The sequence below is a fragment of the Artibeus jamaicensis genome, unplaced genomic scaffold, assembly GCF_021234435.1.
Source record: "Artibeus jamaicensis isolate MK-2021 breed Jamaican fruit bat unplaced genomic scaffold, CSHL_Jam_final scaffold_1964, whole genome shotgun sequence".
NCBI lineage: Eukaryota > Metazoa > Chordata > Mammalia > Chiroptera > Phyllostomidae > Artibeus > Artibeus jamaicensis.
In genome coordinates this window covers 38,165,463-38,179,821 of record NW_026522030.1, presented here as the reverse complement: position 1 = coordinate 38,179,821, position 14,359 = coordinate 38,165,463, and the positions used below count along the sequence as shown (strand labels likewise).

General features: G+C 45.0%; 1 protein-coding gene across 5 annotated transcripts in view; it reads left to right on the top strand.

Moving 5' to 3' along the window:
• TJP2 (tight junction protein 2) overlaps window positions 1–14,359 on the top strand; it is a 91,119-nt gene that overhangs the window by 38,810 nt on the left and 37,950 nt on the right. For all 5 annotated transcript variants that reach the window (XM_037157598.2, XM_053656290.1, XM_037157595.2 and 2 more), the window contains exon 2: window positions 13,011–13,064. In XM_037157598.2, coding sequence (XP_037013493.2) covers window positions 13,020–13,064 — 45 coding nt within the window. In that variant the 5' untranslated portion in view covers window positions 13,011–13,019. The remainder of the gene's footprint in view (window positions 1–13,010; window positions 13,065–14,359) is intronic.

The following is a 14,359-nucleotide window of genomic DNA, read 5'->3' as shown; positions in this document are numbered from 1 at the left end:
TTGCATACAGTTCTGTCCACAGTTTATGTCACTAGGCAGAAATGGATTTTTCTGAGATGAGTTCAGCATTGTTTAATTTAGAATTTAAAAAAGACGTTTCCCCCGTATCTGAAATTTCCCATGTTACAGAAAAAGGGAGACAATGCAGGTGGGGTGGGGGGGTGGGTCCCACACATTTTTTTTTATGGACAGTTTATATAAAATGGTAAAGAAGATCTTAGATCAAATAATGAGTTCCCCCCTTCTAAGTTTGGAAATAAGGCTGTTTCAAGCATTTGAACTTTTTCTTTCTTTAAATTTGGTCATAAGAACAACATTTAGAAAAAGCCTAACTATGTTCATGTAACTTACTTAAATTCCAGCTACTCTGTTTTAATTATTAAGCCACGGTCATTGGTAAGACTTGTTGATTTGCGTCTTCCTTCTTTTTCACAGCTTGGTTTGTCCCGGGGTGGGAGGAAATCCGGAATCCTCGGGCCTTTGACCTTCCTGTCTCTGACCTGCCCTCCCCTTAGTGAGAGTGTGTTCTGGTGCCGCCGGGAGTTCTGTTTTCTCCCTCCGTTTCCATCAGGTGCGGGGCAGCTACTGGTTGTGCTAACTGTACCAGGCAAGAACACATTCAGTTACCACGTTTGTGATACTCTACACATGCAACAAGTACTTCGTCAGAATGTCATCACCATGGCACAAAGTTCTGGTGCCGGGCACTGCTGGGCCAGGGCTTCTGCAAACTTAATGCGCATAATAATCACGAGGGGGGGGGCTCTTGTAAAATGCATGTTCTTGCCGCCACGGCCAAAGTAGGACTAGAAATTGTACTTTCCTAACAAACTCCCAGGTGTTGACAGTTCAGTTTCCAGAGGTTACATACGGCCTTTAACTTCCTGCATTTATTCCCCAGTTCTGGTAGGAAGGGCCTGTCTTCCAGGCTCAGGATGCTGTGTGTGGGCTCACTGGCTCTTGGGGCATGAACCAGGCACACAGCCACACGGCAGACGCAGTGCCAGCCGTCTGCAGGTGCCTTGGGGCTGGGAGGGTCAGTTTCCCTGGTGTGTCTCCTATGGGGCCAGCCCTGCTGGCAGGCTTTATCTGGGCACTAGAATAACTGGCTTTCTGACCTGCCTTTTGATAGTGTATAATTTTTCTTTATTTTGGTGCCTGTCATAGGGTGGTGCTGGATGTATGTTTGTTTCTTTAAAATGAAACTATCTTTTAATGTTATACAGACTTGGGTTTAAAATCATGGAGTAGCCAGGGCTATCGCCGTCTGTGTTGCCAAATTAGCACCTTCTTTTTTGGCTTATTACTGGCTTCTTTGTAATTACAAATGAGACAGGTCTGTTTAAATGATAATTATACCTTGCTGCTTAGTGTACCAGAACTATGAACATAGAGATATTAAGTGTAATGTAATTATCTGCCCATGTTTCTTTGCCTTGTAGCTCGTTAAAATTGGACTCATGCAAGTGTGCGTTTGGATTGTGACCTGCCACCTACTGGCTGTGGAAAGGAACTACCATGTGCAAGTTCCTTAATATCTCAGGACATGAGAGTATATCTGGAGTAAAATAACATGTATCCCATACATATATATGGGTGTGTGTGTGGGTGTTTTAAATTAGGAACCCACCGAACTATTTTCCAAAGTGGCTGGAGCATCTTGCGTCCCCACCAGCGGAGAAGGGGAGTTCCTTTTGCTCCCCACCCTCCCTCCAGTGTTGGGAGTTGTCAGTGTTCCAGAGTCAGGCCACTTGGAGCTGACTCACAGGGTTGTGGGCTTCAGTGAAAAACTGTGTCGAGTCCTTGGTGTGGCGCTTTGCTGAGTGTCAGTGGCTTCTTTTTTTTTGCAGTTCTCATAACCGGCTTGTCTCCTGCTCCGAGGGCGGGTGTGTTTTGAGACTAACAGGCCATAGATTAAGTGATTTTGACAGGTCTGAGAACGTTTGGCGGTTTACCGTCCAGCCACACGGAGTGCTTACAGTGTCTTGAGCACACCTTGCAGGTGACCCCTCCTGGCCCTCACCGTTCTGTTACCTTTTCCTACAAGGCACACCCCCCCACCAAGGCAGTCACCCCTCAGCACCGAGCTCACGAGAACCCCCCGTGTGGGAGAGGGCGCCTTCCCTGTGGTTGGTGCGCGGCTCCCCCACCCCAGGCCTCCCATCCCCAGTGAATAGCTTCCATCGGGGCGTCAGTTTCACGGTGTCCGTACTGGCCGTCACGCCGTCGCCCACCTTACCGCAGCCCCACAGGGTTTCACAGGTTTCGGGTGTACAAGCCTACGATCCATCGTGTGTATGTCGTATTGTGTGTTCACCACACCAGGTCAAGTCTCCTGAGTGTTCTCTGTCTTTCAATCCACAGGGCCAGTGAATTGCGGTCTGGAAATGTTTCTTGGATGTGTGACTGTGGGAGCTAGGAGTCTTTGATAAGCAGATCCCTACATTCTTGAGATCTTCTCATGGTGGCAGCTGTCCACCCCAGAATGTCCTTTTGAACAACTACTAGGCAGAACAGGCTGCGGCGGCTCTGCCGCCATTCTCTGTGGTCCCCCCCAGCCTTTCTCAGGGTCTTGGCCCTGTTCTTTGGGCCCTGACCACATCACTCCCCCTCCCCGCTGCCCCAACACACACACACACACACACACACACACACACACACACACACACACACACACAGAATTCCTGGTTCAGACCTCACCTCAGTGCCCCTGCTCCTGGGAGGCACCCTGCACTCCCCGCGCACTCAGAACACTTCCGACGCCAGCTCTGCGGAGCTTCCTGTGGGCGGTGCTGTACGTGTTACTGACTTTCATTTGGTCCTCAGAGCTTGGCGTGTTGCACTTGGTAAATATTTATTGAATGAATAAAAAATGGTGCTCGCACTGTGGTCATAGCAGTATTGTTCACCATAGTCAAGAGGTGAAAGTAATCCAAGTGTCTGTCGGCAGATCAGTGGATAAACAAAACGTGGTCTGAACATACAATGGAATATTATTCAGTCCTGAAAAGATAGGAAATTCTGACACATGTTACAAGGATGAACCTTAAGCACATTGTGCTAAATAAAATGAGCTAGGCACAAAAAGACAAATACTTTACGATTCCACTTACATGAGGTATCCAGAGTAGTCAAATTCATAGAAATGGAAAGTTGAATGGTTTCCTGGAGCCTCCAGCAGGGGGAAGTAGTGAGCTGTTTAATGGGTTCAGATGTTCAGTTTTGCAGGATGAGAGGCCCAGACGTTGGCCGCACAACAGTGGGAATGGACTTCATGCTCCAGAGCCGCACACTGAGGAATGGTTGTGATTTTATGTTGTGGGTTTTTTTAGCACAACTAAAAAAAAGAATTAGTGTGGGAAGAAGCTGTAACTCCTGGAAATCTAGAATTCTTAAGTTGTAGGGTGCTTTAGACTTCTGGAGAGTATGCATAAATTTGAGGGAAAGAAGTATTTATTTCCTCCCTGGGGAAGCTCTAGTGTCCTAGGGACTGTCAGTCAGAGTGCAGGGTTACGCTGCCTTAAGCAGCCCCCCCCCCCCCACCTGGATTCTCTGCACCCAGGGCCCAGTGAGCCGAGCGGCTCTGGGCTGAGCCTGGGGTGCTGGGAGCCTATCTGTGTACTCTCTGCCCTCTACAGTGTAAGATTTGAAACAGTCTTTCATCCCCTTCCCACCCTGTTTTGCTGTTCCAGCACCCATGAAAAGCTAACCTGTTGTCAAATTCAAGGGGAGGACATGTATGTTTTGAGTGTCTGTGCTAACACTAGCGGTTTCGCATGCATGCTTTGTCGAGGTCACCTTGTTTCATGCTGCCATTGGGTCTCTGAGATTGGTTGCACAGCGATGTGAATCGCATAGGAAGATGGTATGGCCCCCATTTTTATAAAGAAGGTGACAGATATCCAAGGCCCACAGTTAAGTGACAGAGATCTGTGAAAATTCACATTCTTGCCTCTGGTTCAGATGACTTCTTATATAGTCTCTATCTCATGGGCCAAATATATGGCACATCTCTACCTCAAAAATCGGGAGGTACTCTTCTTACTTGCAGACTGCTCGGCCCTGTGCATGGGCCTAACGCCTGATGCAGTAGCGAGAATGTTCGCCAGATCCCGGAGGCCATGCCTCCAAACCCCGACATCCAACTCTAAAACCCCGCAGCGTCCCTTAAAACTTTCTCTGGTTGTTCGGAGACCTAAAATGTGCTTTCCAACACTTACTCCCAGTCCTCCCCCCTCCTGCCAAGTGGTAAAGACAAAGAAAGACACAGATAGTAGGCCCTTTGTTTTTCTTTTATCTGCTAAATTTACAGAAAGGTTGGAGGGAAGAGAAAACTGCAGAGTGAGCATTCTGTCCCTGCCTTGGCTCCGAGTTGCACCAGCTCCCCCAGTCTTATCTTCCTCTAGCAAACAGACCTAGTTATCTCCAAGGATGTGAAACATCTTCATGCCTTTTAATTTCTGTACAATGTGAGCATTTCAATTCACTCAAAATGTTACCAGTTCATTTCCATCCAGCCTACATTTGTGTGCATGTGTATTTATATAGGAGGGTCACTATAGATAAATACTTCTGCAGATACTCCTTTCTATAGTATTCCTTTCAAATGCCCTACTTCATTTCTACTTGCGTCCTGGATCATTTTATATGTCTAACGGGAATAATGGCTCCCATTCTCTAGCTCCCTCGCAAGGGAGGGAGGGCAGGACGGAAAGCTGTGGCAAGTGATGCAAGTCCAGACCGTTTTCTTGTTTCCCCACAAGTGGCGCTTTTCAAAGCGTTTGGCTTCCCGCTGTGTGGATGTCACTGTGCGAGATGACAACAGGATTTGCTGGGAATGTGGGCCACTATTGTATCGGCCTTACGTAACCAGGAGCGGGGATGGCAATGGGTGAGCAGCCGGGATGTGGGCAGTGGCCTGGCTGGTGACTCCCCACAGGCCATGAAGGCTGCTCAGGTCCTGCAGAGGATGTGGATCCAGGTCGTTAAAAAGTTGGGGATCTTGAAAGGCCATGTGAGTCTCTCTCCCCCTTTTCTTTCCCAACCTTTCCTTTCAGGAGGGGTGGGGGACAGGCGGCAAAGTGCCTCCCACAGGGGTGCCTTTCTCTTTGGCTGCCGCTTTCAGTAACAAATTGTGAGAGGCAGATTGTAGTCGGTGGTGGGCTTTTAATTCCTGGTCTTATTTTTAGCAGACGAATGTGAAGCTGACAGCCGCTCTGAGATTTATGAACCCAGGTCGGCTGTGTCCCAGGTGTTCGGGCTCTGGAAGCCGGTGGCTTCCAGGGGAAAACTTGATGCACTGCCTCTTGGGAACTGTGTTTGGGAATTTCTTGTTTTTCAGCAGAACTTTTTACTTCCATATACTTAATGCAGAAATCTGTATTCTTTTTCTACATTTAGGCTTCTAAGTTACGGGGAAAAAAACTTTTCCTCCTGTTCTTTTTCCATAGTTTGAACAAATGCAGTGCCATAACAGGTACAAGTGTTCACTTTTATGGCTCGGGGTGTTGAGCAAGCATGTCCCTTATGGGCTGGTTTTAATCTTTAGCGTCACCTTTGGCCTTCATCACTAAGAAGCAGCAGTTTGTGGACAAAAGCCTAAAAGTTGCCTATGCACAGGGAATTAGGGCACTGAAGACTTTTGGTATCTGTGCTTTCTGGTTGGCTTTTTTAACACGTTTCCCTATTTTGTAAGTAAAATACAGGATTTTACTTGTTTGGCCAAGATCTAAGAAAAGAAACTTTATTTTTTTTTAAAGATTTTATTTATTTTTTTAGAAAGAGGGGAAGGGAAGAAAAACAGGGAGAGAAACATCAATATGTGGTTGCCTGTCAGGTGGCGCCCCCTACTGGATACCTGGCCCACAACCCAGGCAGGTGTCCTGACTGGGAATGGAACCGACGACCCTTTGGTTCCTTGGCTGGTGTAGCTCAATCCCCTGAGTCCACCAGTCTAGGGCACATGCCTGGGCTCTGGGACGGGTTCCCCAGTAGGGGGCGTGCAAGAGCCAACCACGCTCATGATTCACTCCCTCTCTCCTCCCTCCCTTCCCCTCTCTAAAAAGAGATAAAGAAAAATCTTTTTAAAAAACATTTCGTATAAGGTCCTTGGCGAGGAATCAGGTAGCTTGTGATATGGACTCACGTGCTCCCCAATTTTTTTACTTTATGCGTACCAAACGTTCGGTACGCATAAAAGAATTATATATCTACATCATAAAGCATAATTACAAAGCAAATCCCCATGAGCTCATCACAGGTATCCATGGACCTTCCCCAAGACAGATACAGACCTTTGTACCCTCCTCTACGTCATTATGCCTCACTCCTGGGTCACTTACTTCATCCTGAATATTATGTTCCTCATTTTCTTGCTTTTTGTTTACGGTTTTACTGTATACGCATACCTACACACAGATGTACCTAAACAAAAGAGTAGTTTCATTGGCTTTTTTTCCATTGTGCTAAAAACGGCATAATGTAAAATTTACAGTTTTAACCATTCTTAAGCATACAGTAAATAGTCTTAAGTATGTTCACATTGTTGGGAAGCATTTGCTTTTTGAACTCTATAAAAATAATCTCACACTCTACAAACTCTTCTAGGATGTTTTTCACTGAATGGTATGTTTAAGGTGCGTATGTGTTGTGTATATGTGGCTCTAGTTTGTTTGCACTGCATTTTAATAATCTATCATGATTTCCTTGTGCAGTCTGCTTTTGATGGGTATTTGGCTTGTTTCCAGGTGTTGGCTATTCAGGACATGGCTGCTAGGAATACTCTTTTGTGCGCCCTTATGCACATACTCACACGTTTCTCCTGGGCCAGGAGAGGAATCGCTGTGTCATAGAATATGGAATATCTTTATCTCACACACGTGTGCTCTTCCTATGGCCCTGCAGGTAGAGGGCCCCCAGGGTTAAGCAGCTGCCTGCTGGCATTCAGGCCGATACCCTGAATAGCGATAGAGATTCTGTGATCTGTGTGCAGCCCAGCCCAGGTTGGGCGGGTCGCAGGCCTAGGGGTTCCATTTGAAAGGCATGAGCTCAGCTGCCAGCTGAGCTGCACAGGCAGCCTGCACCCGGGGGTGCATGTGGAGCTGGTGTTCTGAGGAATGTGGGTGACTGTGTGGGGTGCTCTGTGTTCTGAGAAGATAATACTGTCTGTAGAAGAGGCAGGAAGACACCAGCGGTTTGGTTTGGGGGCACACCTGGGTTGGTAAACCGCACGTGGGCTTCAGCTGTCCCAGTGCACGGGTATCCCGAGGTGCACCAGCCACGTGTTTGGCTCAGAGTGGGTATTAATAAATATTTCCAATGAGTGAATGAATGAGGGGATAGATGAATGGAGGGTCTCAATGGGTGACAGGTTTCCTCTGAGACCATTGAAAAGGTCACAGCTCTGTGGACCAAATGCACATAGTTATTGTATATTTTTAATGCCCAAAGGAGGTATTAAAATGTATTTTTCTCCCATTTTCTTACCCTTAAAGTTAAGATCTTAGATTTATCACTTAGATGAACAGAACATACACTCTTTCAAATCTAAATTTTAAGTGGTTAAGGGTGTATGTCACAAGTCCCTTAGTCCTGGGTAAGAAGAAGAGGCCCCTTCTGATTTGGTCCGAGTCTCATGGATTTGGTGAGGCCTTTGGGCACCTGGCAGGGCCGGACCAAGCAAGAATTTGATTCAGTCCTACTGGTAGTGACGGGACATTAATCCTGTCTCTGGCGAATCTAATTTAAATGGCCCCTGCAGGCAGCACAGGGAGACAGTATAATCTCGTTATGGAAGAGCAGTGGGTTGCCAATGCCAGGTTCATGCTACTTGGCAACATTCTAAAATAAAATATTGTAGCAGTTCATTTATTTGGACAAATAATAAAAAAACACTTAAATCTAAAACTTTGAAAAGGGAGTGTGCTGTTTTTTAAAAAAATAAAAATGTATTCTAAAAGTAGTGCAGTCATATAAAAATATTCTCTGCCATACCGCAGCTCCTGGGGAAATTTAACATTTTTTGTTATTTATTCTCTTACTCTTTTCCCTATAAGCTCATATATACGTGTGTGTGTGTGTGTGTGTGTGTGTATATATATATATATATATATATATATATATATAAATAGGAATGAAAACAATGATGTTTTGTATCTTGATCCCCCAGCAGGCATTTAAATATAGATCTCTCTATGTTTACATGTTAGCTGAGCCTCTAGTGTTGGATATTTCAAAAATTATTTACTTTAAAAATTATGAACAGGTGTAAACAAATTTGCACGCATGTCTTTGTGCACTCGAGCAAATACTTCTGTGGAATGAACGTACGGAAGTGGGGTTGCTTGATCGGGGGGTGCACAGACTCTGTATTTGGATGTGTATCAGTGACTCGCCCCTGGCGGTTGCTCTGATTTCCGTTCCCACTGCTCCCACCAGCAGGGGGCAGCAGGAAAATCCTCTCTTCAATGGAAAACACAGTCACTATGATGAAGAAAATTTTTTTTAATTTGAAGAAAGTTAAATAATTATTTTCAGTCCTGTTTATTTCACTGTGTTGGTTCATTTAACTTAAATATTACTTCCTTTTTTTGGAAACTTGTGGTCCCCTTAACCTCATAGCGTTGCTTAATCCTGGGGTGATTGCCATGGTATTGGTTAGTTTTTCCTGATGGTCTTTATAATTTTTTAATTTATTATATTTTTATCTTCACCTGAGGACATCCTCATTAATCTGAGAGAGGGGAAGGCGGGTGGAGAGGAAGGGAGAGAAACATTGATGTGAGAGAGCAGCATAGATCGGCCGCCCCTCACACATGCCCCGCCTGGGGCCCAAACCTGCAACTTTTCAGTTTACGTCAGGACGCTCCAGCTAACTGCGCTGCACCTGCCAGGGCCCTGATGGTTTTTAAATAGGTGTTTTGGGGAGGGTGCTGTGTGATGTTTTTTCTTCCTGTGTGAAGAAATAACTACATTCAAAGAAGAGTTGGCGACTATATTTATTTTACCACAACTTCCAGAGCAATGGACTTTGTTGACACTTGCCAGCTTTAAAGTCTAGTCAAGTGCTGAGAAGGTGAACTTGGGGAAGCACGCACGCTGGCAAGGTCATTTCCAGGGAGCAGTGGATTGGTTTTCCTAAGGGCGCAGCAGAACCTGGAGGCACCAAGCATTAGGAGGTGGTCTATGGAAAAGGGGGTAAATTCTGACCACTTGTTTCTGCTCACTATTTCACTTTATGAAAACTTGTTTAAAAAATAGGAAACTTTATTAAAGTTGTGAGTTATCCTGGCGCATGTTTGTAACAGTGGGAAATTGTAACCCACCCATCATTCGCATGTTTGTAACAGTGAGAAATTGTAACCCACCCATTATTCTTTTGACCTTGTTTCTCTAAGTGTGGACTCTGACTAAGACGTAGCTTGTAGATGAACAGATGAACAGCGTGTTTCTATAAGAATCCTAGGAACTAACTTCAGAAGACACTGACCCCCTACCTTCAGGCATCCCAGCTCTAGGAGATATGCCGACCTTAAACCTTGAAGTCAGGGTCATCTAAAATCAGGATGATGGAGCCGGGATGACTAAGCCAGGATGATGCGCACCAACTATCACTGTCCTTATCAGAACAGACTGTGCCTGTCTGCACGTAGAGAGCTTTTCAACTCCCTTAACCTCTTTGTTCTCTTCCCTTCTCCCTCCTTATCACAACCTCTAGCCCCACTGAGATGTGGAGATAGGCTTTGAGAAGTGAATTCCCCAGCCTCCCAGGAGATGGACTTTGAGAAGCCAGTCCCTCATCTTGTCAGGAGATGGGCTTTGTGACGAGCCCCCCATCTTCCAGGTGGCTGGCACCTGAAAATGAACCACTTTCCTTTACATCAGCCCCTGCCTCTTGAGTATTGGCTTTTGTAGCTGCAAGCAGCTGACCTGCCTGCGGTTACATGCTGGGAAATGCTGTTTTAGACATAAAGTTTTAGACTAAAATTCCAGAAGGGGGTGGCTATAGAACACCAGACCAGAGGCCCCTGAAGTTGCAGTCCGACCACCTCGAATGTGCCATGGAAGCAGCAGAGGGCCACTGAATGTGATAGAAATTCCCTTAATCAGTGTGTTCTTCCTGTGACTTGAGCGCTGAATGATAGTGTATCTGCCTCTTGGTTTATTGAAAGGAGAGCCTATGAGTTCCTGCTCTGTGCGTAGCACGGACACGTGTTCTCAGAGACACGCGGCAGGAGTGGCTGAGCGGGACACACACACGTTGCACGGAGTTCTTACCTTCTCTGGGGACTGTTGTATGTTTTCTTTTTCTCTGCCAAGGTGATCTGAATTCTGTTTTTTAAAGAGAATCCTGGTTGCTTGGAGCCAGAGGGAATTAGCTGTGGAAATGTCCCCAAACTGAGTGTGGGGGTGGACTAAATGACTGTAAATTCCTCTCAATTTGAGGAGTTGGTTATGGCTACTTCAGAGCAAGCTGCTTTACCCTCTCGCTGTATAAACAAAATTGCCCTTCTCTAACCTTGTCCTGCCGAAAAGAAAAAGTGACCCGCCAATATGTCAGTTGCGAGAGTTGCCTTTTGTCCTGAGTTTCTTTCCCCATAAGCCTAAGAGTTTGGTTGTTTTCTTTTTCATTTTATTTTTCCCTCTGCTATTTTCAAAGTTCTGGACTCGACTTAACTCCTGCAGTGGTTTACCTTAGAAATTTTAACGTGTAGATTTAACTCAGTGAAGTTTAGAATGAATCAGTAGCTTGTCTATGCTCCTGAATAAAACATTTCAAACGATTTAATCCTGTATAAGTGTCCTGGATTTACATGCTCTGGTGCCCGGTGCTTTTAGTTCTATTTCTTTGTTTAACTCTCACAAATTACACATGAGTGTAGGCACCTGCAGCCAGTGTGTGTTCAGGCTTTACTGACACTTCTTCTTGTATCTTAGGTCTTCTAGGATTATTGTCCTTCATTCTTAAATGTATCCTTTGGAAATTCTTTTTGGTTGTTTCTGGTAATAATCTGTCCTAATTTTTGTGATTTTAAGAGATTTTATTTAGTTAGTTTTAGAGAGAGGGGAAGGGACGGAGGAGGAGAGGGGAGGAAGCATTGATGTGGGAGGGAAACGTGCATCAGTTGCCTTTTGCACACCCCAACCAGGGGCCGGGCCCACAAGGCAGGCGTGTGCCCCGATCGGGAATGGAACCGGGACCAGTGGTGACCATGTGGTTTGCAGGGCGACGCCCATCCCACTGAGCTACACCAGCTCAGGGCTAATTTTTGTGATTAAAAAAAATTCTTTTCTATCCTCCATATCAACAGATATTGTTTTAAAGATATTCTACTGACTTCAGGTTTCTATTACTGCTGTTTATAAGTTGGCTGTTATTCTAATTGTTGTCCTTTTAAAAACGAGTACTCTCTTCTGCCTGCCCGCTGCTCGCCAGCCAGTATGTATTTCCCCGCAGGGAGCTTTTTTCCACTGGGAAGCTTTCTCACTCTTCTCTCCCATATATTTCACTTTTCTAAAGCTTTGTGCTGCATTTTGGTGAATTTCTTCACATCCGCTTCCCAATTCATTAATGAGCATCTTCACCTGTGTGTACTATGTGGGTTTTTTAAAAGCCATTATTTATCTAATTTCAATTACCGCGTAGTTTCATTTCTACAAATATGTTTGCTCCCCCCCCACCCTTAGATTTGCTTGGTCATTTTTGATGGTCTCTTGTTCTTTCATTATACCTTCACTGTTCTCTTCTAATTTCCTGTGGTAAACATAATGCATATTTTACATCCTTTTTTTCATCTGTGACTGGTTTTTCCAGTATTTACTATGTTTGATTCTGCAGGGGCTTTTTTGTTGTCGTTGTTTCTTTTAACTCTCAGTCCTGGTGACTTGCTTGCTGTGTGTGTCTAGATTGTGGACTCGTGTATCTCAAATGTGTATCTCGGGGGTTCTTCGAAGCCGGAGTTCCTCGGAGAGAATTTGCATCTGCCCCTGCGTACTTGGGTACTACCAGAGCAGGGCCCCTTGGGGCTGGAGCGTTTGGGGGTGTGCGTAGTGGTACCTGTGATACGAATTTCAGTTCCCAGCCTTTGTGATGACAAGCCTGTTGATAGGAATTCTCCAGCAAGATACTTTTAGGTATTTCCATTCTACCCAGAGGCAAGGATGAGAGGGGTCAGTGTCCCCGCCTTCTCCATCTGCCTGGTGTTTTTCCCCTAATAGTCCATCTATTTCGATCTGATCTCCACCCTACAGTTTGTCTGTCTTCCCAGCAGCCTCCAGTTGAAATGCCTGCTTCGTCACTGGCGTATATCTCTCTGGCTTTAAGCTTTCTCGGCATATCTGGCCTGTAAGGGTTTCCCCTTAAGGCAGCCTGTATGAATGGATTATTATAATTTTTATAATGATATCCACTATTTCCCAGTTCTTCTAGACATCTACTTGGAATATTGTTAGAGACTGAAGCTCCCGTGGTTTATATATGGAGACATTTTAGTTTTTCACATCCAACAACACCAGTGGAGAAAAGCGATTCCATGGGTTATTCAGTTGAACGTTCTTTGAGATAAGGCCACGGATTCCTTGAGACATAAAAAAATGCAAAAAACTTGCCTGGGAGATTAGCTTTGACAGAGAGATATGGGAGACTGGTAAAAAAAAAAAAAAAAACTAAATGAAAAGATATCCGCTTGAAACTATCTAATTTTTTTTTTAGGTATTCTATAATGATAGTGTTTGGGGGTGGCGATAATAAAAAGGATACGCACTGAATGTTTTGTTTTTATTAAGGTGCACCTCCCACTGTGTGCTTCACTAGTCTTCCAGTATTGTTCCGAATGCCATGTCATGGGAAGAGTGTTTGAAAATAGGTAGCATAACATTCCTACATCGTATTAACTCGGGATATTGAAAATGTGAGCTGGACTGTAAATTGATCTGTTTTGAATTATGGTTTTATTTTTAGCATTGGGATGTTCTTGATTTTAATCAGATTGGTTCTGCTTGTTTTCAAACAGGCCCCAGGCATGGAGGAAGTGGTATGGGAACAGTACACAGTGACCCTGCAGAAGGTGAGTGCCGTGCTGTCCTCGTGTTCCTGAGCTCGCAGATCGAGGGTCTTGGTTATTTTGACCTAAACATAGTCTTGTTCCTCCTTCAGGTGGATCATGCATTGCAGGGAACAGCTGGCAGTCATGACCACATTAAAGATTTGCATGTTACTACTTTTTTTTTTGTTAAAGTCTGTATAACCTAGAAAATTATACAGGTTATTTAGTGCATTCATCTACCTCCAGACAGAACAGGTTATGAAAAAAAAAGAGAAAGGGGAGGAATGGAAATAACCTGTACTGTTTAAGGACAGTGATGTGCCGCTACAGCTTTTATGACTTTAGTTATAATATGGAGAAAACTTACAACATCCTCTGTGAGTTTGATGTCTAAACTAAATTGTAAAACATTGTTTTAGCAGTCAGGAGACACGGATTGTTTTCCTTGTTTTACTCCTAATTGCATGAAGAGGTGTCGAGTTAATTAGATTAAAATATCCTCTCCCCACCCCACAGTGGTATTGAAAGTAGAAGTAACACCAGATAGTAAATATATTTTACTTAATTTTCAAAGTCAGGATTAAATGAGATGTAATAGGAACAGCTTCCAGTACAGGGAGTCTGGTGCCTAACTGTTGCTCAGTAAGTGTCAGTGCCGTTCCTGTCCAGTCTGACAGCAGATTTCAGGGTAAGCACAATAGCTGTTCGCCCCGCTCAAAACAAGTGCAGCCACCAAGCGTGTGCGAGTGATACGGGTGCAGCCGGGCTGGACTAGAACTTCACTCGTGACTCCCAAGTCTTATTAAATGGAGCTGCCTTGGTCAGTGTTGCTGCGACTTTCCTGGGCCCCGGGGGGAGGGTCTTCTTCCTGCTCTGAATCCGTCCCGTCTCTGTCACTTCTTAGAGGGGATTATAAGTTCCTCAAATGGAGTCTCCTTCAACTCCAGGCCCTGTCTTTAATGAAAATTTTGTTTCTGAATAAACACTTATGCAGTTAATCCAGGTAGAAAAAAGAACAGACCAGCGCCCCGGAGCTAAAACTTCTGGGGCAGTAATCATGGTTTCGTCCGTTGAGAGGCTCCCCCTTCAGGCCTGTTTTCAATTCTAGTTGTCTTCTGACTCTTCTCTGTGCCCTTCCACCAGCAGGTCTCATACCCCTTGAGCGGTAGATCCCAGTTTGGCAAGCAAGAGACATTATGGGCCTGGTGTAGAGGATGGAGCTCCCTCTGTGCAAATCCAGGCATGAGGTGACGGCATCGCCAAATTGGAAGCCGTGTGATTAATGAGCAGCCCTGCCTGTTTTGTGTTGGTGATTG